The sequence below is a fragment of the Dendropsophus ebraccatus genome, chromosome 4, assembly GCF_027789765.1.
Source record: "Dendropsophus ebraccatus isolate aDenEbr1 chromosome 4, aDenEbr1.pat, whole genome shotgun sequence".
Lineage (NCBI taxonomy): Eukaryota > Metazoa > Chordata > Amphibia > Anura > Hylidae > Dendropsophus > Dendropsophus ebraccatus.
Window position 1 is genome coordinate 107,695,638 of NC_091457.1, and position 24,995 is coordinate 107,720,632.

Below are 24,995 nucleotides of genomic sequence, written 5' to 3' on the forward strand. Positions count from 1 at the left end.
AACAAGAAGCTAACGCTCAGCATACCTTCAACTGTGCCAACAGACAGGGGAGAGTGAGACACCAAATGGTGATGGTGAAGAAAGGCACCCATCATCCTATAGTGTTACCTTTGGACAGGTAGTGTAAGACTTAGTGGCACACCTGTACTGTACATACTGTACTCCCACCTACACCAGGTCTTCCCCTAATCAGTATTAGCTAATTATAATCTTCTTCCTCCCCTTTACATAGTCTCTTCTTTTCTTCCTTGCCCAAGATCCTCTCTCTTTTCCTGCTGAGGTATCATCTCCCACCCCAGAAGTATAACCCCCACTGTCCATCACCTTAACCCCATTTGTTCCCAGAATCATCTACCTTGTCTTCCCCAAGTTTAACTTTCCCTTATGGATCAAATCTTCCTCCTCCGTTAAAGTATTGTCCACCCAAGACCTCACCATTCCCTCTCCCTAGATACCTCCCTAGGTATCATCTCACTCCTATAAAGGTAGATATAAGGTATCATCTCACTCTTCATCTCTTAACCACAAAAGCTTTATGTAAAAGCAAGTGCAGCCTTAAAGGTAAACCAATATATGGGTTATAAGCAAAGCTTTATTCAATGGCTAATATAGGGATAGATGCAAAGAGTGGATATCCAGATCTCACATAACTGAGCAGTTGAAATTGAAACTATGAAGATTCCGCTTAGAATAGACTCTGAGCTCCTGGCCGTATACAAGGCACGACAGACTCTTCCCACCGTATCCATACTGGACTTGAACCACTGGAATCATCTCCACCATCTGACGCTGAGCAGAGGACCAGAACATAAAAATACACACAAAATTTCTGTTATTTTTAGTCAGGAAAAAAAGGTGCTGAACATAATAGGTTTGTGTAATGTCACATAATAGGAATATTTTAAGGGATTGTTCCATTAAATAGAAGTTATGCCCTATCTTCAGAATAATAGCTAATTGAATATTGGGGAGGGGGATTGCTTCTGACAGCTGAGACCCCCATGATATCCAGGGGGATTCAGCTCAATGGAATGGCAATGCACATGCGTGGCCGTCACTTCCTTCATGCTCTTTTGGATTCACATTAGAGAAGGCAGCAGAGACACAGCAGCAAATTCCTTTTAAAAGGATCAACTCTGCTAAGGGGTCAGGTAGTACTTAATATGAGAATAGGATATCTGGCGTCATCTTGTGTCTAGTCTTGGGTAACGCGGCTCATGCAAAAATTCTATATTTATAGTCTAGACCTTTTTGATTAGAAAGTGTCCCTTTCTTTAATGGAAATGTTAAGTGGTGAGGATTTCTGAGCCAGTATATTGTAATAGGGATAAGCTTAGATAAAGCAGACAGTATCAAACACTATACAACTAGATAAAGCAGCTCAGTAGACAGTATAACACATGGTAGAGTTGGCAACACCAGATCAGCAGAAAGTCTTGCATATGGTAGGTACATGGGATCACACCAGGCTCAATACAGGCTCCACATTACTAGTATTCATCAGGATACCAGTAAACTGGTATTCCATCATATACTGTGACAGTCTCATTCTCTTTAATGGACCAAATGTGTTTTTCTAGTCCATTAAGTCCATTCAACCAGTGTACTTTTATTTTGTGAATTTAAGTCCAGTCTGCTGTGCTTTTATTGCTCTGCTGTCATTTAAATAAACTTTTGACAGGTCACAGAGACATGTCAAAAGTTTAGATGGGTGGTTAGATATAGCTGGATGAAGCATGCCTCGCTCCCCGCCTTGGCGCTCAGTCTGACTGATCGGAGGAGACAGGTTCCATAGACTTATAATGGAGCGTGTCTCCTGCAATCATTCGGACTGAGCGCTGAGCCAGGGAGGGAACACCATACTTAAACAACAGTCCTGCTTTGAGTCCTGCAAAATGAAAGTGTATGTTTTGAAAATGGACCGAATATACTCCCTAGTGAATGAGCCCACCATGCTACATGCCAGTATCATTTTTTCTAGTATCCTGATGTATAGTATAGCCTGAACCCAGCCTTAGCTACAACAGCTTAGCAGATAATATTACAAATAACAGGCTTAGATACACAGCTGAGCAGACAAAATAACATACTAGGCTTAGATACAGCCGTTCAGTAGACAGTTTCACATATATTGGGCTTAGATACACAACTTATCAGACAGTATCCGACCTAGCAGGCTTGGATACAGCAGCTGAGCAGACAGTAACACATTCTCCTAAATGCATCTCTCTGTCTGATGAAGAAATTCAATTTGTGGTTTGTTCTCTGTGTAAATAATGGGAGCACAGATAACATTGACCCAATCAGCCAATTGCTGTGATTAACCAGCTCAGTTTCTGGGCATTCAGCAGCGTCAGGCAGAGGGAGGAGGGGACCATAGACTTTCCACAAACTTCTGAAGAAAACAGCTGTAGAAATCTGGCAGAGAATACAAGTGCCAATCCCTTTCATGTTTCACTGCATATTGGCAGTGGATGGGCTTCACCTGGCAGGTTTATTATTGCAGATATGGGCACTCCAGCTATCAGAGGAGCACAAGATGCTCTGAATACTTACTGTCCATTTACATTTGCAGGTGGATCCTTTTTTTGCCCTAGTGCAATTTGTAAGAAGTTTGTATAGTGTATATTTTACCACTAAATGTATGTCCATTGTTTTCTAGATAAAGGGTTAATGGGTCTCCTAAGGGAGAGTGTCAAGCTGGTATAGAAAGTCTCCCTGGGTAAAATGCCACCTATGTGGATCTCCTCCAAAAGCTGTCTCTCTAGTGCCACTTATAGGAGGAAGCTTCTGTGCTATTGAATTTGTAATACACCCCCCCCCCAAAAAAAAAAAAAAAAAGCCTTGAAACGTGAAAAAGGATCCTACAAAAAGTAAAGCGCTCATCTGCCAGCTATTTCGAGGTTCTTGACCCTTGTCAATATAGAGCAGGGTTCTGGCTGGCAGAAAGGCCTGCAATGTTTTACAGGGCAGGTAAAGCATACCTCCCAAGTGTCCCTCTTTCAGAGAGACAGTCCCTACTTTTGACCCAAGTCCCTCTGTCCCTCATGCCCCTTACATGTCCCTCTTTTTGACCTAGGAATTAGATTTGCATTGATAAACTTTTTATGTTGCTCTATAAAGTGTCTGGTTTCTTACTGTATATTAGACCCAAACCTGCATATTATTCTATCATGTGGTGCAAGTTGGATCCTAAAAATTGTTATATTCATATGAATCATGTCACATTATGTCCCCTTTCACAAATCATTTCACACATGCTGTTCATATGGCCCCATACACACATCTGTAGGTGTTATGGATCCTTCTTCGGGACATGATCCATGCTGCAAAAAACAATTAAGCCATTGCGCAGTCCGTGTCTCCTACTTGACAGTGGGTCTCTGCAAGTGTGGCCAGTTACTGAAACACATTTGTAATCCTTTCCACAGTTGCGGGTCCGTAATTACAGACATGGTACTGATGTGTGACTGAACCCAAAGGATGGATTCATACTGCTGCAGACTTGCAAATATCAATGTAACTAAATGCATCAATTTGCAGCAGATCCTGTATGTGTGATTGCATTAATCTGCAGCAGATCCTGGATGTGTGATTGCATCAATCTGCTGCAGATACTAGATGTGTGATTGCATCAATCTGCAGGAGATCCTGTATGTGTGATTGCATTAATCTGCAGCAGATCCTGGATGTGTGATTGCATCAATCTGCTGCAGATCCTGGATGTGTGATTGCATCAATCTGCTGCAGATACTGGATGTGTGATTGCATCAATCTGCAGGAGATCCTGTATGTGTGATTGCATCAATCTGCAACTGATCCTGTATGTGTGTGATTGCGTCAATCTGCAACTGATCCTGTATGTATGATTGCATCAATCTGCAGCAAATCCTGGATGTGTGATTGCATCAATCTGCAGCAGATCCCACATGTGTGATTGCATCAATCTGCAGGAGATCCTGTATGTGTGATTGCATCAATCTGCAGCAGATCCTGTATGTGTGATTGCATTAATCTGCAACTGATCCTGTATATGTGATTGCGTCAATCTGCAGCAGATCCTGTATGTGTGATTGCATTAATCTGCAGCGGATCCTGGATGTGTGATTGCATCAATCTGCAGCAGATCCTTGATGTGTGATTACATCAATCTGCAGCAGATCCTGGATGTGTGGATGCATCAATCTGCAGCAGATCCTGGATGTGTGATTGCATCAATCTGCAGCAGATCCTTGATGTGTGATTACATCAATCTGCAGCAGATCCTGGATGTGTGATTACATCAATCTGCAGCAGATCCTGAATGTTTGATTCCATCAATCTGCAGCAGATCCTAGATGTGTGATTGCGTCCTTGAATTAAAAAGTAGAGAAAGGTCTGTAAAATTTTCCTAGAGTGAACCACAAGTGTCCCACTTAAGCAGTCTAAAAAGTTAAGGGTATGGGTAAAGTATCTCCAGATAGGTAACAATAGAGGGCATGCTTTTACTTTCTGGAGAAGTTACTTATTACTTATAGTACTACTTTACAAGTACTGCAATATTATTACCATACCGTATTATTATTCATAGATTAGTGCTATAGTACTATTTCTACTATGCAAAGGAGAGCAGAGAGCAAGCACCTACTTAGGATCTGATATGGCAGGTGAGATGAGCGGACATCTAGTGAAGCGAGGGTGTACAAGATAGAAATAGGCAGTCCAATATTGCAGCATAGAAACAGAAGCTGGCACTCACAGGTGCTGCACGTACCAGTGCAGTGTCCAGAACAGCCCTTCTTATGCTCACACTTTCATTATAAACAGTTCTGTTCTGGAAAGCTATGGTCCACTGCAAACTGCGTGTATTGTGTCCCCCTTCTCAGTATTTAAAGGAGAAGTCCGGCCAAAATTAATTTTTGATATGTTGTTACTTATGAAAAGTTATACAAATTTCTAATGTACATTAATTATGGGAAATGCACATATAGAGCTATTTCCCTTAATTTAGTAGATCAGGAAGTGTTAGAAATATCTCTGAAGAAGTGACGTCACGACCCAGGGTGTAATTCCTATGGAGTGTCCAGCAGGGGGCGCTCTCTATATAGAAGTCTATGGGACTTTATTGTTTCTATGGGTTTCTATGTAATGTAATGTAATGTAGTGTACAGTGCTTTATTGAATGAATACATCTATGGAATACTTTGGGGAGCAAGTGTCCTTGCTCCCCAAAGTATTGCATAAATGTATTCATTCAATACATTCAATACACAGTAAGCCCGCCGATCCGCCGCATTTCCGCCGAATTTCCGTCGCATTCCCGCCGATCCGCCACATTCCCGCCGATCCGGACCATATACATTGAACTACAGCTCCCATCATCTGCTTCTAGTATGAACAGGTGATGGGAGCTGTAGCTGGGTAATGGATATGACATGCCGCCGGGCGCAGGGGGGAGCCGCTCAGTACACAGGTGCGCTCCCCCCTCCTCCTCCTCCTTCCGGGATAACTTCCGCCTATACCAATGCTGAGTCCCTGCCTGGCCGCCGCTCTCCGCTCACATATACCGGCTCCCGGCATCAGCGCGGACACCAGGGTGCATCGGGAGCCGGTATGTATGGGGGGGAGAGCGGAGAGCGGCGGCCAGGCAGGGACTCAGCATTGGTATAGGCGGAAGTTATCACGGAAGGAGGAGGAGGGGGGAGCGCACCTGTGTACTGAGCGGCTCCCCCCTGCGCCCGGCGGCATGTCATATCCATTACCCAGCTACAGCTCCCATCACCTGTTCATACTAGAAGCAGATGATGGGAGCTGTAGTTCAATGTATATGGTCCGGATCGGCGGGAATGTGGCGGATCGGCGGGAATGCGGCGGAAATTCGGCGGAAATGCGGCGGATCGGCGGGCTTACTGTGTATTGAATGTATTGAATGAATACATTTATGCAATACTTTGGGGAGCAAGGACACTTGCTCCCCAAAGTATTCCATAGATGTATTCATTCAATAAAGCACTGTACACTACATTACATTACATTACATAGAAACCCATAGAAACAATAAAGTCCCATAGACTTCTATATAGAGAGCGCCCCCTGCTGGACACTCCATAGGAATTACACCCTGGGTCGTGACGTCACTTCTTCAGAGATATTTCTAACACTTCCTGATCTACTAAATTAAGGGAAATAGCTCTATATGTGCATTTCCCATAATTAATGTACATTAGAAATTTGTATAACTTTTCATAAGTAACAACATATCAAAAATTAATTTTGGCCGGACTTCTCCTTTAAGTCTGCCATTTCAGTCATTTATTGCATGTGAATTCAGGTATCAGTGTCAAAAGGTATTATGTCGCCTCCTAGTGTTCAAGGATGGTACTTCTCATGTATATTCCTCTGTATATGCCTAATGGTGTGATGATGCAATGGCTGGATGTCACGTGACTGTGCCCTGCTTCCATGGTAACACCAATGGTCATCGAGCTTTTGGCTGGGTTACCATGTGACTTCCTGTGCTACCTCAGTCTATTCCCTACCATCAAGGGGATAGGTTGTGTTAGTCCTCTCTCTCCCTGCAAAAGAGAGAGGCCTCTGTGTGCTCTGCTGCTCCAGTCCACTGGCTGTGTTCCTGTCTCAAGTCTCAAGATTCTCATCTGGGTGTCGATTCTTCAGTCATTCTTCAGTTCCTCTCATCATCATCTTCTCAATTCATCAACAGCAAGTATTCAATTCAAGTCTCATTCCACCCAGCATCTCTGCTTCAGTATCACTACTACTCCCATTATTCAGCACGCTAATCTCACAGCCTATTGCAGCATCACCCATTATTCTGCTTTATTCAAGATTGCCTTATTCCCGGTTGCATCCGGAGAGACTGTTACTACTAGTTACCACCGTTACAATAAATATACAACTACCGTTGTTTCTGAACCTTGGCATTGGTGTGTTCATTGGTGCCCTGACTAAGGACAACGAAGAATCGCATGCCCAGTATTCCCGCATGGTCAGGAGCCCGGTTTCCAGCTGTAGCACCCTCGTGCCTACACCGTGACAATATTCTCCTACAGCTGCCCCGATTCCTGCACCCCTCACAACATCTGTATTGCGTAGTGGCCCCTAGGGGCCAGGGCATCGCACCAGCACCACGCCTGTCCCCCTCCCTCGCTGTAAGGTGAATAAAGTGAAGTGTTTCCGCAATACAGGAGAGGAGTGCCAGCTTCTCTTTCTTCGCTGCACTATTACTAATATACTATGACTGCTACAATAGTATTATTAGTATACCATACTACCGCACTAAAACAAAACATAGTACTAAGCCATCAAAAGTATACCTTACTACTATACTATAGTTACCAGAACACAATTGCTATTATTATTGCTACTAAACTATTCTAATTACTGTAGAATTACTACAATACAATTTTACTCCTGCAATATTACTATTATATCATCACGAGTAACATATGATTACAGATACACAATTACTCTATTACCACTAATATTAATACCATATTGCTACTGCACTATTGTTGTTTGACACCAGAGAGAGGACGTTTTTCTAGCCATCACTCTGTATTGTCTTTACCTGCCTCAGGATATGACACAAGGGGCCACAAGTCTTTTGATGATCTTGAATGAATCTCTGGGAGGCAGCAGATACCTCAGAGACATCAGCAAATCCAGATAAAGGATGAACCTGCAATAATATGGTAAGAGATCATTCTCAGTCAAATTAGCAAAATCGTTACAGGTCCAAATATGAGGTGGGAATCCCTTGTTCTTCTTATCCACAAGAAAGGGAATTAATCTAAGTACAGTGGCACCTTGGTTTAAGAGTAACTTGGATTAAGAGCATTTTTCAAGAAGAGCTCACAGTTTTTCAAAATTGTAACTTGGTTTAGGAGCTCCCTGTACTGGGTGGGAGGGCGAGTGGGGGAGGGGCATGGTCTGCATAGCGGGGTCTACAGCACAGTACTCTAACCCAGGAAGTCTTCCTTACCTTCCAAATCATAGCAGATCCAGCTAGGGATTGCATTAGGGGACAGGACTGTGGAGGTAATCTCTCCATAGCTGTAACCCCTCTCTCCCTGGACAGAGAGTACTGCTATACTGTGCCCACATCTGCCCTGCTCATTCCTTCATACTGCCTGCAGGCTCTGTCATTCCTTGTGTTCACCATCCACTCCATTCCTGCTATAATGTGCCTGCACCTATACTCAGCTATACACACCGTTGCTCTTATGTGCCTGCACTTACACTCAGCTATACACACTGCTGCTATAATGTGCCTGCACTTACACTGCTGTCTAGAAAAGTTTATGTCACTGTCTTCCTGGTCCATGCTTAACCACACAGACCTCCGACAGCCGGTCTGCTTCTCTATTCTAGCCTGTTGTACGACTGTATTATGGGGATCTGCAGCTCCATCCTGTATCTACAAACTGCTGCTGTTTTTCATTCTTATGCACTTACTATACATTATACAGCACATGCTGATTGCTATGCTGTACAGTAAGGCCCCGTGCACACAGAGCAAGGGCGGTAGAATTGTCCGCCGCAGAATACTGCCAGCCTCCGTGTCATAATGACACTCTATGGGAGGCTCACACGCTGCATTTCTCGGCGCTGAAGAATGAACATGTTCATTCTTCAGCGCGGAGAGAGGAGCCACGCGAGCCTCCCATAGAGTGTGTCATTATGACACGGAGGCTGGCAGTATTCTGCGGCGGACAATTCCGCCGCCCTTGCTCTGTGTGCATGGGGCCTAACTTATATTATCACATATTCATCTGTTTCTCTTTGTTTGTTTCATCTGTTCTACATGTTATTCAGAATTTAAAAAAAAAATATTCCTCTTCTGGGAAAAATTGCTTTGGATTACAAGCACAGTCCAGGAATGAATTATGCTCGTAATCCAAGGCACGACTGTACTTGTATTCGGGTCTTTCCATTTTCCTTCCGGTTGCACATGCTTTACATCATCATGTTATGTCTATTTTTGAAGCCTGTGAATTTTTATATATAAATCTTCTAACTGTAATAACATCATGTATGCACAAGACAGCTACATACACAGATTACTCTCTCACTGTACATATTTACCATCACATCATCGTCCATCATAATTGCCTTCCCTGTCACCTTCCGCAGGAGGATTACTGGCAAACCGGACTCCTGCTCATGTGGATCAGCAATGGCCTCAGAGCACAGCGTCTTCCTGCAATGACAGCATCATAAATCCTAAGAAAAGTGATAAATACTGCAAGAAAAAAATCATGATAGCTTGTCCTAACAAATCAGCTCTGAGCTTATATCCCCCTGCAGTCCCAGATGGCTTCATGTCTGCAAATACGCTACATACCCTAAGAACACCTCTACATTGTGACAGGGAGATCCAACCTGTCACTCCCCAGCTGGCATAAAAGTACAACTCTCAGAATGTAGTTTTATTTAAGCTATAGTGTTACAGGTTGCAGATAACTTGTACTATCCTACAGAATTTGTACTTAAAGGGGTAGTGCGGCACTAAACATTTATTCACAAAATAACACACATTACAAAGTTATACAACTTTGTAATGTGTTTTATGTATGTGAATGGCCCCCTTCCTTGTGTTTCCCCCCACCCATACTAGACAGTTATGCTCAGCCAATCGTGGCTGAGCAGCTGATGACGCGGCATAGGGGGGCCGGCATGAAGGACGGATGGAGCGGTTCGGCCAGCCTCCCGAAGAGGACATCATTGTCACAAGATGGTGGCCAGGGGTAGACACGAATGCGGTAAGCGGTAATAGCGTGGGTGGGGGGAAACATGGGAAAGGGGGCCATTCACATACATAACACACATTACAAAGTTGTATAACTTTGTAATGTGTGTTATTTTGTGAATAAATCATTAGCGCCGCGCTATCCCTTTAATTTTACATTATGATTTATATTTTAAAGGGGTTGGCCACTTTATAGTAAAATAATTCCGTGTATTAGTAAGTGTACCCACTGCACCCACAGCAGCTCCCGGTGTACCTCATTGATCTAAAATCATACTCTCCTCCTCCAGGCTGTGCTGCCCTGCTCTGTGGTGATTATGTCTATAAGACGGCCGACATGGAGGAACATGTGACCATGCCCCACCCCCAGTATCCTCCATAGGCATATACTGGCTCAGTGGTGGACAATAGGGGGCAGAGCATGGACAGACTCACCACAGAGCAGGAGGGTACAGTCTGATTTTAGCTCTATGACAAGCTGCTGTCAGTATATATGTGGTGTCCCACCACTGGTGTTTTTCTTCTTTGCCACGGTCCTAAAATTCTCAGGCTAAACAAGTGGTGAATGAAGTATGCTGTTTCCCCACTAGGTGTCAGTATTTTCTATATGTATGTGTATTATTACTATTGCACAGCTGAAGGAGGTAATGGGTTAATGTTACTTGTACCATGTGTTATGTGCTGACCACTAGGAGGTGCTATTTCTCTCTATCCTATCCTCTTTAGCCTTTCTCTTGCACACATTCATCCCCCCCCCACTCACAGGCAGGTACACAAAGTCCCCTGTAGGAGGAGTTACTGGTGGAGGAAGTGCAGTTCAGTCTTACTTAGTTTCTCAATGAGAGAAGACACAAACAAGACAGTTCCTGCTGTAGTTAAGTCAGGGCCTGGCTTTTGCCAGGGCTCCTGTCAGGGACACCAGTTCAGTTCAGTTCAGTTCAGTTCAGACTAGGTATCCAGTGTGAACAGATCGAGATAGAGACAAAGGGGGACATGTATCATCAGGCGTACAGGGGTTTTTCGGTGGAAAGTGCCGATCTGCGCATTATCTTATTCGCAAATGGGCGATTTGCAAATACAATATTCGGTATGCCGGGGGGCGGGGAGGGGGTGTGAAGGGGGCGGAACGGAGGGCGCAGACTCAGAGTCCGCGCGATTCACTATCCTTTCCGCCAAAAGATACGCCGAAAACCTACTCCAGTCCTCAGCTGGCGGTGGTTTTCGGCTGTGCGCACCGGAGCGCACGGGATTTATGTTGAGGCAGTCCGCCTCCCGTAGCGCCGGAGATGCGGGGACATTTTTAAGTCCGGCGTAAAAAACGTCGGACTTAATAAATGTCCCCTGAAGAGTTTTTCTAAAGCAACCACTACTTACACTATGCAGTGCTTAGAAGCAAGTAGTGAAGAGCAGCCACCAAGGAACACTCTAGCCCACACCAGGAACATGTCTAAAATGTCACGAGCTATCTCAACTACTGGCTGAGTACCACATATACAGTGAGTATACTTACTAATACTGTATACTGAACAATATTACTCTAAAGTGACCAACCCCTTTAACTCTTTATCATATGTACAACACTCTGGAATCAGCAGCACTTTGAAAATAAATTATAAAATAACCAGGTTATAGTTTGGATTATGAAATAAACACCAGGATACACATATCCTCACACACTAATGCTGCCATCTTACCATTTCACAGTCAGCTGCTGGTAATATAAGAGACGTCCTTCTCCTTTGCATGAAGCGCAGCTTTTTTTACCTCGTCCAGAACATTTGCCGCAACTTTAATGAAACAAAAAAATCACTATAAGTGCACCTCACCTTCTCCTGACAGCAGAACTTCCTTCTTAATCCTCCAGTGACCCCCTCAGTGTCTTTCTCTGCCTGTAGTCACATAGTTTCTCTCTGATTTCCCATATACATAATACATTTATACCTACAGATATCACTGGAGGAAGGAAGGAAGGAAGGGGGCACAAATAATACAAAGGCAACAAGAAAAAAAAAGAAAGAAATGTATAGTCAAAAAACTAACAATATACAGCAAAGCAATATTACATGCAAACATTAAAGCTGCAGTGAGTAAAATGTTCTATACAGTAGCAGTATTATATTGGTCTTACTATTGTGCAGTGTCCCGGAACAGAGTTCCTTTTCTTATTGTTTCTTTCAAAGTGTATCCTTATATCTGAGTCAGTCAGTATTTTATTGCGTCTGTTCTGGAAAGCTATGGTTCACTGCAAACTGTGTGTATTGTGTCACCCCTCCCAGTGTTCAGGTCTGCTATTCCATTCATTTCTTGTATGCATATTCAGTTGTCAGTGCCTAGGGGTATTGTGTCACCTCCCAGTGTTCGAATATGATACTTCTCATGTATATTTCACTGTATATGCCTGGTGGTGTGATGATGCAATGGCTGGATGTCACGTGACTGCCCCTGCTTCCATGGTGACTCCAGTGGCCATCGATCTTTGGCTGGGAAATACCGTGTGACTTCCTCTCTGCCTCAGTCTGGTCCTCCACCATCAGGGGGACAGGTTCTGTGTGTGTTCTCTCTCCCCTGTCAGGAGAGAGATATGTGTGCTCTGCTGTTCCAGTTCCACAAGTAGTATTTCTGGTTGTGTGCTATTCTCAAGATTCTCATCTATTCTCCAGATCTGGGTGCCATTCTTCAGTCATTCCTCTCATCATCTTCTCTAATCATCAACAGCAAGTATCCATTTCAGATTCATTCCACCCAGCATCTTATCCTCAGTATCACTACTACTCCCATCATCCAGCACGCTATCATCACAGCCTATTGCAGCATCACCCATTACTCTGCCTTATCCAAGTCTGCCTTATTCCCGGTTGCATCCGGAGAGACTGTTGCTACTAGTTACCACCGTTACAATAAATATACAACTACCGTTGTTTCTGAACCTTGGCATTGGTGTGATAATTGGTGCCCTGACTAAGGACAACGAAGAATCGCATGCCCAGCCTCTGCATGGTCAGGAGCCCGGTTCTCAGCTGTGTTACCCTCTACCAAAACCGTGACAATCCTCTGCTAAGCAGCTGTTCCGGCTCCTGCCAGTAACTACAACTACCAGCGGATAGGCCCCTAGGGGCTTGGGCATCGCAATTGCATATATGGTGCAGTATTATTGTCAGGGCCGTATTTGCCACTAGGCACCCGTGGTCCGGTGCCTAGGGCGGCGCCCTGCGGGGGGCGGCGCCCGCAGGGAACGCTTTTTTTATTATTTAAAAAAAAAAAAAAAAAAAAAAAACCTCTGTAGGCACCGGCCCACGGGTGCCTAGTTCGCGCCGGGGGGAGGGGGGGAGGTGGGTGACGGAGCGGCCGGGAGCAGGAGCAGGATGGGCAGGCAGGCTGGTTCCCTCCCCCCATGCAGCGCCGAGGTCCGGGGTCCGGGGTGCGCTTCCGGCACACACAGTGTGACAGATGCCGGAAGCTCACAGCTGCAGCCCCGCGGTCCCGGATCTTCTCTCCTGCTCGGCGGCGCTCACGTGATGTGACGTCATCGCCGAGCAGGAGAGAAGATTCTGGACCGTGGGGCTGCAGCTGTGAGCTTCCGGCCTCTGTCAGACTTTGTGTGCCGGAAGCTCAACACCTACCCCGGACCTCGGACCTCGGCACTGCATGGGGGGGAGGGAACCAGCCTGCCTGCCCATCCTGCTCCTGGCCGCCCCGTCTCCCATCAGCCTCTCCCCCCCCTGCCCCACAGCATGTGCCCGCCCCCCCCTGCATCCTCAGCTGCTCCCCTGCTGGGGGGCAGCCTCTCCCCCTACCCCCAGCCTCTCCCCCTACCCCCAGCCTCTCCCCCTAACCCTCAGCCTCTCCCCCTAACCCTCAGCCTCTCCCCCTAACCCTCAGCCTCTCCCCCTAACCCTCAGCCTCTCCCCCTAACCCTCAGCCTCTCCCCCTAACCCTCAGCCTCTCCCCCTAACCCTCAGCCTCTCCCCCTAACCCTCAGCCTCTCCCCCTGCCCTCCAGCCTCTCCCCCCGCCCTCCAGCCTCTCCCCCCTGCATTCTCAGCCTCTCCCCCTGCCCTCCAGCCTCTCCCCCCTGCATTCTCAGCCTCTCCCCCTACTCCCAGCCTCTCCCCCTAACCCTCAGCCTCTCCCCCTAACCCTCAGCCTCTCCCCCTAACCCTCAGCCTCTCCCCCTAACCCTCAGCCTCTCCCCCTGCCCTCCAGCCTCTCCCCCCGCCCTCCAGCCTCTCCCCCCTGCATTCTCAGCCTCTCCCCCTGCCCTCCAGCCTCTCCCCCCTGCATTCTCAGCCTCTCCCCTGACCCCCAGCCTCTCCCCCCTGCATTCTCAGCCTCTCCCCTGACCCCCAGCCTCTCCTCAACCCTCAGGACCCAACTACAACAGCTGCAGGCACTACAACTCCCAGCATGTACTGACAGTCTGCAGCCCTCAGGATATGCTGGGAGTTGTAGTAAAGTAGTACAATCCTATGATAAATGCCGCTGTACACAGATGTGTTGCTGGACCTTCAGGGCTGATGGTTGTCACCCACAGATTGCAGCCACCAGGAGCCTCTGCACACAGTGATTTATTAAAGGGTTGTCCTCTCAGAGACTACAACTCCCAGCATACCCTGAGAGCTGTATAAATGGAGGGTGTTCTGAGATTTGTCACAGATACAGATGAATCCAGGAGAGGAGCGGGTCAGCATGTTGTGTCTCACTGGTTGTATATTGGTGGCTCCAGGTACCCCAGTCCAACACTGGACAGAAGCGGTCCCCAAACTAAGACGTCCCCGGCCTCCTTCCTTCCTCCATCACATCTGTTTGATGAGAAGAGCGGGCATCAGGCAAAGTGGCACCCGAGTGCCAGGGTATATACCATGCATGTACAGTAACGTGTGTGTGTGTGGGGGGGGGGGGGGGCCTCTGCGTGCAAAGTGCCTAGGGCAGCCTGAACTCTAAATACAGGCCTGATGATTGTGGTTATATTCTCAAACATAGGAGGAAATATTATAGTTAAAGGCGCTGCTGTAAACTCTTCTCCATAGATAACATACAATACAATGTAATTATGCAGCTACTCACCTTCTTCGGCCGCTCCCAGAGCACGATGGACACCTTTTGTTTTTGGATCTCCGGCGGCGGCTGCTGGAGCAACCACACCTGACCTATGGAGAAATATAGACAATTTAGAATACTGTCCAGAAAACTGAAGAAGAGAGAGAAACAGGACAGTACTAGTTTGTTTTTACCTGTTTTGACCCTCCACATCTTGAGCATTTACAGCGTCCCCGGCCACCACATTTGTGACATGTCTGTAACAATACATCTTATAGTCAAAGACTCATCAATTGTACAAAAGAAAAACTTAAAGACATTCCATTTCACCTTTATTAATATTTTCAGATGTCCTTGTATCAGTGAGGCAGGGAATACAAAGTTATATTCCCAAAAAGTGCACATTACAGCTATATAACCTCAACAGACAGACATTATAGGACTATTATAGTAGCTGCTGTCCTGAACACATTACAAACTAATATTATATATATGTATGTATAATTTCCAAAGACACAACAGCTGTTCCATATGGGAATGCTGCTCACCTTTATTTCTCCCGATTCAAGAAGTTGAAACTTCTTTGACCCCTCATGAAACATTTTTGGGGAGTAGACATCAATATCCCAAAGTTGTGGCAAGGCTTCTCTCTCTGAAGCATCGATTCGCTGACCTATGGACATCAGGATGCTTAAATGTAGACTCCAGTCAATACTCACAATTCCAGCTCCTCTATTCTGTTCCTTTTGATGTTCAAAGCACTCACCCTGCACCACAGAAATTGGACTGAACATTACAGTGATGGGCCCCTCTCTGGGCCCCTGTGCAGCTAAAACAGCTGCACATACAGTATGTCCACCAGTGCTGCTATGTGCACTCCTGGGGCAATCCCAGAACATTTTAGACACTTCTGGGCAGTCCCAGAAAGTTCTAGAAGGTTCTAGACAATTCTTTTTTTTTCTATTCATTTAGACACAAACAATTAGGAACACACACCCAGCACCTGGAAACAAAAAAACTTTGTAAAATAAATTGGTACATAGTGAGTAAAAAAGAAAAAAAAAGTTATATATATGCAATAAATACAACAGTACTATTGTACATAGATGCTATGCATTGCAGATAATGTCTATATGTAAATCACAGAATGTGTGCACAGTACTCACCGGTATAAGGTTTGCACGTTTTTTCAATGTGCCTTGTTTCAGTGAAAGTCTCCAATCTGTACTGTAATAACAGAGCAAGAAAAGGAGTCAGGCAGTATAGACATAAACTAACAAGCTTCTGAAATAGAAGTCTGTGCACATCCAGAGCTGTATTTCAGTTGCTGCACCATGTCCTATACTCCAATTACATCCAAAGCTGCATTTAAAATCCTATTATTGCGGCATGTTTTTACTCCTATCACTTTAATCTTCAAATTCATCATTTAGCTTGCCCTGATTTGGAATCCATCAGCTGTTTACAGACAAACACAACCACTTCTCCCAGCTCCAAGACCCTAGGGCTAGATACACACAGTGATCAGTATTTTTAGCCAAAACCAGAAGTAAAACCAAAACCAGAGATAGCACCTAAGAATGCTATTCTGGTGCATTACATTGTATATGAGGAATATTTTGACAATATCAAAAAGGGACCTCTTTCATTTGAACTGCTTCACTGTAAAACAAGCCCCCTACAGACAGTTCACCAGTAGGGGGCAGCAGGGAGATCTGACGCTGTGATTGCAGCTCTGGAAGTGGCTGGAGTATAAAAGCATGTAACTCTAAATCACATCAAAGTAATATTAACATCATAAAAGTAAACCAAAGCTGACTTACCCTGTATAGGGGCATTTGTGTTAATGTCTGAATAACTAGTTCTTCTGCTCTGGGTGTACAACAGCAGTAAGATGCCACCACATGTTTCCATACAGCATCTCTCACATCATCCTCTGTGATGAGGACCACATTGCTAGATAAGAGGGATGAGATAGTTAGACTGAGAAGGAAGAGGGGTCCTCCTAAACTAAGGAGAAAGCAAACAAATCACCAGTATCAGCAGAGATAGAGATTCTTACCGGAAATCCTGGGGGTCTCCATTAGAGGAATCCCATGGGGTACAATGGTCACTACGGATAGAGGTTCCTATGTAGGCAGTAATTGGAAGAACTATTAAAGGATACATTTATGAAAGTTGTAGCAAACTATCAGGCGAGGAGAGAAATTTGTGCTGCTAATGTGTATAGTTCACAAAGGATTATCTAAACTAAATACAATTGTAACAATACTCTACTGAGAATAGTATCGTATAGGCTTTAAAACTAGGTAAACAGGAATGTCTTTATTCACTTACAGCATGCAGAGAACGATGATATAATGCTGTCTGCCTGCAGCCAACACTAGGGGGAGCCCTCTATATATATATATATATATATATATATATATAGGAGATATTATTGGAGTTCACTGAACACAGCTTTATACAGGTCCCAAGATATATATATATATATATATATATATATATATATCTTGGGACCTGAATAAAGCTGTGTTCAGTGAACTCCAATAATAATAATAATAAATAATAATAATAATAATAATAATAATAATAATAATAATAATAATAATAATAATAATAATAATAATAATAAAAGAAAGAAAGAGGTAGAAATGGATGCAACAGGTGCCCCAAAACTATTTACCTTGCTCCATACAGGTGCATCCAATGTCACATCCAGGAGGTCAGTAATGGGTAGATGATCCCTGGGCCAGCGACATTTCTAGTACAAATATCCCCAAGAGAAGCAGATCCCCCAGACATTGTACAATAAGACAATACAACTCGCTGTACAGGTAGAGACAATATAGGGAGAGCGCAAAAATCAGGTCATGCCCAGCTCAGAGCCAGGGCACAATGCTAGGGGCGGCTGGTACCGATGTGTCAAGTCCTGGGGGGATGGGCCTGACTAAAAATGTCCCTTGGGAGCTTTCAGACAATGTGTTGGTGTGGTCAACATTACAGTAAAATCTGCTCATATAATGATAAGAGAGGTGGGAGAATAGGTTCATTCTGATGGATTGTTTCATTCTAATAATAGCTGAACTAAGCCTGTCCCTTGTGTATTATTAATGTAATAGATATAATCGAGAAAGGATGGGGCCAGCAGGTTCTGCATGGCTGTTTCTTCATTCTATCTTATTCTGGGAAGACTATGTACTGGTTATTAGAAAAGCAGAGTTACAACTCATATAGCAACCACTTTTAGGGTTGTCACCCATCTCTATTCTCCTCATGGCCTGTGACAACCGCCACATTAGTTGTCAGCCAGCTTTTATCAGATGTCACTTAGGTTTAGGAGACATTTGTGTTATTATAGGTTGCAATATTCTTCGATCAGACCTTGACTCCCAATGGACAACAAACACATGACTTTTTGTTATAAAAAGATGACAATGGTAACCTTACAATACCTGGTTATATAAGTGTTCCAGCTTCCCCCCTCCCCCTCCCCACTATATCATCAGAAACCGAATGGCAGCAAATAAAGCAGAACTCATGGGGTTTCTTCCTGTGTTGAGCGTAATAAAGTGCATGTTGTTCCCTGGATTTCTGTAGAATGCAAAATCCCCTGGGTCGTGTAAACACAATGTACCAGCGGGTGGCGTCACACATGTTATTGAGCCGCACTATGCTGGGTGTGGTGTCTGTATTATGTGGAAGAAATCATGTTATTCAATACAGTACAATACACATGTACACACAGCAAGCCAGTCCAGCAGTTCACAAGGAAATATTGACCGCACTAAAGCTCTGCGCTTCATGCCTCATTGTAGCATCAGAATTTCACAGTACATGATATTAGGCTGATATACCTTGGTGTAGTCACTGTGTGTATGCTACATTTGGTGTATGTTCTGGGTATGCACAAATGTAGCAGGGCTGAGTTTGTCATGTAACACTTTCAGATAAAGTGGGCTTTCCTAGAAAATACATGTATTTTATTAATTTTCTGGAACTTGCACCAATCACTAGAACAGGGGTGCCAAAACATATCAGTCAAGCAGCATGCAGACCATCACGTTTCTAAGTGATTGATGGATATAGTCAAAAAGAAACCCACTGCTGTAAAGGGAGCGGACAAGCTATCTAATGGCAGAACAGGTTGTGCCTTTCCATAGAACAAACTTAATTGAGGGGCTAAGGTTCTTGTCACATTTGCATTGTTGTATTATCATATTAGCAAAAAAAAAAAAAAAAATTATATATATATATATATATATATATATATATATATATATATATATATATATATATATATATATTAATAATAATAATAAATTAGTGTTGACATGCAGGGAAACACAACAGCAAATCATATGAACAGCGCCCAATAGAGAACTAATTGAACACTGCCATCTTGTGTTCATATTACAAACTGCAGGGAGAATATCCAAAGGCGTAACCAAAACAAAAATATCCACTAAAGAACACAAACCACTATGAAATATTATATTACAGACAGTTATAACAGACAGGAAACAAACTTTAAGGAATATATTCACTTCCCATAACAGAAAACATATTGTAAACAGGAAAAGTTTCTACATTTATATGAGGATTTATTATTATATCACAATTCACTATGCTATACATATTTCCTGCTAGAACAAACTTTAGTGCATATTTTATGGTTGTGGATTATACCTCCTCTGTGTTCTTATGAGTGGAATACAAAAAAAAAAAAAAAAAAAACATTAAATTATCAAAATGTGTAACAAGACGTGGTTGGAAACGCTACATCACATGACCGCGCAGCAGCACTTCTCAGGGTAATTCTTTACATACACCTTGTTTTCCTTTCCATAAACAAAATAGTTTAAGTGATTTCCTTTCCAGATGTAGTCCACCTTGGTGAGAGGAATAAGTTCAATAATCTGCCTCTGGAGGAACGGAAAAAGCCTATTATACCGACTGTATGGAGTGTGTAATCCTATCTTAAAGGGATTATCCAAAAAAAATCAATAATAATAATAATAAAAGAAAAACCATGTCCTTAAGTTTTGTGTGGTATTAAAACTTCGCTCTATTCGCCTCTTACCACCACTAAGGGCAATCTATATGTAGCTCCTATTCAGATGAATAGGAATTATTTATAAAACTGTATAGAGGGGTGCAAACAGTCAGCTAGGATTTTCCCAGGGCAAGGGGGTGGAAAGACAGTGCTGCAAAAAATGGAGGACTTAAAAGGGGTTGTCCAGCTAAATGTTTTTCTTTCAAATCAGCTGGTGTCAAAAAGTTATATAGATTTGTAATTTACAGTACTTCTATTTAAAAACCTCCAGTCTTCCCATAGTTATTAGCTCCTATATGTCCTGCAGGTAATGTTTTATTTTATTTTAAAGAGTCACTGTCGTATTTTTTTTTTTGCAGAAATCAATAGTCCAGGCGATTTTAAGAAACTTTGTAATTGGGTTTATTAGCCAAATCTGCCATTATCTGCATGTAAAAAGCCTTTTCCCAGGTCCCCCCCTCCTTCCTCTTTTTCATCCACTCTGAAAAATCTGAAAATTGTGACTTGTTGCAGGAGACGTCCCCTGTCTGCTCTAGGGAGAGGGGAGGGGGGAGGAGGAAGGAGGGAGTTAGCCGGCAGCAGAAAGCAGATAACAGAGGATTACAGGCATGGAGCTGGGTGACAGCTGTAATCCAAGCTCAGACAGGTCACTGGTGATGGTCAGAACAGATTTCCCGTGAGGGATTTGTAGATTAACTCTTTGTTGTCCTGTTTTGGTCTTTTCTTTAGCTCTCTCCATAGGAGAACAATGAAGACAGGGGGGAGAGCTTCAAACTGCTTTTTCATGATAAAAATGCATTTTTCGGATAATAAACCCAATTACAAAGTTTCTTAAAATCGCCTGGACTATTGATTTCTGCAAAAAAAAAATTCACGACAGTGACACTTTAAGTGTGACACAGTGCTCTCTGCTGACATCTCTGGCCGCGACAGGAACTGTCCAGAGCAGTAGCAAATGCCCATAGAAAACCTTTCCTGCTTAGGACAGTTCCTGTTGCGGCCAGAGATGGCAGCAGAGAGCATTGTGTCAGAATGTAAATAACACACTCCCTGCATGACATATAGTAGCTGATAAGTATAGAAAGACTTGAGATTTTTTAATAAATGTAAATTACAAATCTATATATCTTTCTGACACCAGTTGATGAGAAAGATTTTTTTTTTCCGCTGAATAACCCCTTTAACACTAAATCAGAGCTGAAAGTAGGCTATGAGTTGTAGTTCTCCACAGCTTTATATAACATTCTATCAATTATTTACAAAGACTTTAAATTGAGAAAAAAATACCACATTTCCAGCATGTAACCAGATACAACACTGTGGCATATACCTGTCTTAAAACACGACATGAGGAGGAGAACTGGGTGCGGTGCTGCTCCAAAGCATTCTGGGAAGCCCAGGTAATGGAGGAGTCCTGGAAATCTAGCAGTGGCGAAACCTACATATAAAATGAATAATAATCAATTAAATACAATTGAAAACATTTTCACCAGTATTGCTGGAAGACCCTGCTCCTTTCACTATGTAATACTTATTCTCTGACCACCCACATGATCAGCATACACACCCTCCCAAAATACTCCTTCCTGCCTAGAACAGGGGTGTCAAACTCAAATACACAGTGGGCTAAAATTAAAAAATTGGACAAAGTCGCGGGCCAACCTTAATATTTAATGAAAATGCACGTGGCGTTTCTGGCACTGCCTATCCTAAAGTAATTGTCCTAACATGGTAGTTACCCATTATATCACTCAAGCAGTAGATAATCCCATAATTGTCCCCATGTAGTAGCCCCCCCCCCGTCCCAATAGTGCCCCACATACTAGCCAGGCCCATTATTAGAGCCCCACATAGTAGCCAGTCCTTCCGATGCCCAATATAGTAGCAAGCCCTCCAAATAGTCTCTTATATAGTAGCCAGGCCTCTCCCATAGTCTCTTATATAGTAGCCAGCCCTCCCCAATAGTGTCTTATACAGAAGCCAGTCCCTAAAATAGTCTCTTATATAGTGGCCCATGAGATTATAATATGGGCGGTCTGAGCGGCTGTCCGGACCACCCATATTATAATCAGCTGCAATGTCAGGAGGGCCAATTTTGACACAGCAATGGAAAAGCATGTTAGTACCCCCATATGATATATCTATCTGGATAACGGACCGATAACTGTTCATCTGTGAAGATTCTCTCTCCGTGCACAGTTGTGAAGAGATCGGAGGAGAATTCAGAGTTATGTTCTGATATAAATTGATATTTATTATTCTTCCTGCAAAAAAAAAATACACAAATCTCATTAAATGTAATAAAATCACTGCATTGAACAAAAAAATATTAAGAGACAATTGCAAAAAAAATAATTTATAATTATCTTATGGACTTTGTTCTACAGCTGCCCTCTGCTATTATTGTGTGGGGCACAAAAGAATGGGTATTAATACTGTGTCAGCCACCAAAGGGGATCATTATTACCATTTGGACCATGGGTACAGTAGTATGCAAAGAGGTAGGAAAAGGTGAGGAGGGTACTGGAGAAGAAAGGAGAAGCCTGTGTGGAAAATTCTGATGTGTAGTATGGCCTGAAATCTTCACACCTGTCCGGGCTAGATTGACAAGTATTTATGAATTATTAGTTATGCATTTTTGACAATTTTGACACTATGTTGCCGCATATTACATAATCACGGCAAAAACGCACACTTAACATTAAAAAAAAAACGCCATACGTGAACATAGCCTAAAGAAAAACTAACAGCTCTGGGAGAGGCAGAATTAATGCTGGTTGGTAGGTGATCAAATACTTATTTCATACAATAAATGCAAATTAATTATTTAAATCATTTGATTTTCTTGATTTTTTTTTATAGGTTCTGTCTTTCACAGTTGACGTGTACCTATGATAAAAAAAATTACACACTTCTCCATGCTATAGGTGATGAAACTTGTAAAATTGACAGTGTATTAAATACCTATTTTCCCTTTTCTTTAACATGTAGAGCTATGAATACGGTTATCCTGTCCTTACCACATGATGTTTAGCTGCACATAGGTGAGGATTTGCCCCTTCCCACCACAGGTAACACAGTTCTGGGCAGTGGTGTTGATACACATTCTACAGCTGCATGTGGGGGAAATATAAGTTAAAACATGTTAGATTGTAAGCTGTAGAGTCCTCTGGTGTAGGATATTAGAGTGGTGTAGTTACCTCTCAGTACCGCTCCCATAGCACTGCTGACACATCTCCATCTGCATACGTCTCCCAGTCCCATTACACCACATGCACTGAATCTGCAGTAAGGAACAATGTATAAAATGCTATTCCCCACATTCTACCATAAACGGTGAGAAATGCTGACATCAGGCATTGTACAGTAAGGCTATGTTCACACTGCGTACGAATCCGTACGCAGGTCTTACGCTGCTGTACATGTGCGGCTGAAACTGCGGGCGTGCGAAAAATCGACATGTGGCCGGATGCGTACACACCGCGAACATACGCCCGCAGTACAGTTATGCTTTCCTAGCTTGTTTCGAAGCGATCTAAGGCAGGTCATTTACTTGGAAATCTTCGCCCAGCCCCGTAAACCATGCAGAACCTTTTGGATCGAAAAATCAAGTTCAATTTGGCTGAAATCAGTACTTCGTACGGGACCGCATGTAAATCCACGGCCGTGAGTTTCAACATTTCCGTCCTCAAACAGTGGTCTTGTTCATTTTTCACGGCGCTGTATACGATCCGGCCGTGAGCTCATACGTAGTGTGCATTGTGCAGGCGTACATCATATACTTTCAAGCGAACGCATCAACCTCAAAACTACGTGCGTATATTCGCGGTTCGCAATTAAATTTTTATTAAATTTACAATCATAAATACATCAAATCATAAAACCATAAAGTCATTCCAACTTATATATCCAAACAAGCTTATATCTGTCCCTACCCCGAAAAACAGAAGCCTCCCGGATTTCCACCCTCCTCCCATCAACCATATAATCATTACCCCACCTTATATTCTAACCAAGAAAAATACCATTTCCTCCTTCAAGGATGACCCTCTCAATGCCCTTCCCAGTCGTGAGGAGTAATATACCGCACACCTATTTACTTCCCTACCTTACTTCTCCCCCCCCCTCCATCCGTCCCATCCTCTTATATATGTAAAGTTTGCCTATTCACAGAATCACTAAATGCTGCAACTTGTCCCGAATTTGGGACATGTCACCATTCAAGCATATAGCAGCATACAGCTCCTCTGAATAATGCTGGTCAGGTTGTATATAAGACAGTATCATCACATTCTCTGCGACTGGTTAGCAAGACATACAGTACCCGGCCGGTCCCATGACACTTCAGACACATGTTCTTTCCTATCCCTTTGCAATGTGAACAAGCCTGAGGAAAGTAAAACACAAAATAAAAAAGTGAAAAGGACAACCCTGGAAAGGAGTGTATAGATACTTTCTGAAGTGTCTGCTAGGCAACTAGCCCCGGGCACTGTCCCGTCACATACAGCAGTGGTAGATAGAGGGCTACAACAGGGTTTGGGTGCTGACAGTCCCTAACAGGAATCAGGTTAGGGGTTTCGCTCTTTTAGCTATTCCCACTACTGAATATGGAGCTGTCCCTCTGCACTGGCTGTACAGGGAGAATTGCACCAGGGTCTCCACAGGGGGTGCTGCTTCTACCACACTTATTCAACACACTAATTCAATCCAGTGTTAGTCATTTCTAGATACAAATGGGTTTTCTGAACTACAAAATGGAAAATCTTGCACGTACCTTCACAGAGGATGTATTAGGCAATTTCATTTGCTGAGTCCCATCCTTAAACATTTCAGGTACAGCAATGGGGATCTCCCAAGGCTGGATGGTGGATCTAACATTTGTAGAATCCACATGCTGGCCTATGGGACAAACAGTGGTCTGCTTCAATTTACCAGTGGGACAAGAAAAAAAAAAATGTTGGTCCTTCATTTGCTGACTGCAGGGCTCTTTTATGCAGGAAATTACTGGCCAAACAAACATTCCTAGAAGCATTAGTTCCCGACGATTGCCCCATGTAACAGTGGCCTGCAGTGAATAAGCAAATGCTGGTTCACCTGACAATTGTATCTTTTGTAAAGCCTCAGCAGCACACACTGTGTAACTAGGGGATGTGCT

At 43.5% G+C, this 24,995-nt stretch overlaps 2 protein-coding genes across 4 annotated transcripts in view; both read right to left on the bottom strand.

Moving 5' to 3' along the window:
* Positions 1-461: 461 nt before the first annotated feature.
* On the bottom strand, positions 462-18,154 carry LOC138789859 (protein SSUH2 homolog). The gene is made up of 11 exons (XM_069968708.1): positions 17,471-18,154; positions 16,847-16,913; positions 16,608-16,740; positions 15,951-16,011; positions 15,333-15,457; positions 14,979-15,041; positions 14,812-14,894; positions 11,443-11,535; positions 9,085-9,199; positions 7,568-7,678; positions 462-789 (listed from the first exon to the last, which is right to left on the bottom strand). The coding sequence occupies exons 1-11, from the start codon at positions 17,478-17,480 to the stop codon at positions 643-645; spliced, it is 1,008 nt and encodes a 335-aa protein (XP_069824809.1). The 5' UTR covers positions 17,481-18,154; the 3' UTR covers positions 462-642.
* A 1,407-nt stretch (positions 18,155-19,561) lies between these two features.
* LOC138788607 (protein SSUH2 homolog) overlaps positions 19,562-24,995 on the bottom strand; it is a 12,903-nt gene continuing 7,469 nt past the window's right edge. For 2 of the 3 annotated variants that reach the window (XM_069966645.1, XM_069966646.1), the window contains exons 6-12: positions 24,615-24,739; positions 24,165-24,227; positions 23,041-23,123; positions 22,861-22,953; positions 21,999-22,104; positions 21,171-21,278; positions 19,562-19,709 (exon numbers count right to left, since the gene is read on the bottom strand). In XM_069966645.1, the coding sequence (XP_069822746.1) occupies positions 19,569-19,709; positions 21,171-21,278; positions 21,999-22,104; positions 22,861-22,953; positions 23,041-23,123; positions 24,165-24,227; positions 24,615-24,739 (719 nt within the window). In that variant the 3' untranslated portion in view covers positions 19,562-19,568. Of the gene's footprint in view, positions 19,710-21,170; positions 21,279-21,966; positions 22,105-22,860; positions 22,954-23,040; positions 23,124-24,164; positions 24,228-24,614; positions 24,740-24,995 lie in introns of those variants that run through there. The other variant, XM_069966648.1, reaches the window with a different exon arrangement.

Bases quoted from the DNA above. Each gene is read 5' to 3' on its own strand.
- LOC138789859 (XM_069968708.1), bottom strand. The intron at 16,741-16,846 runs GTAAGAATCTCT...CCTCTTATCTAG, and splicing joins GGAGACCCCCAGGATTTCCG to CAATGTGGTCCTCATCACAG. The intron at 16,012-16,607 runs GTAAGTCAGCTT...CTGTTATTACAG, and splicing joins CACAAATGCCCCTATACAGG to TACAGATTGGAGACTTTCAC.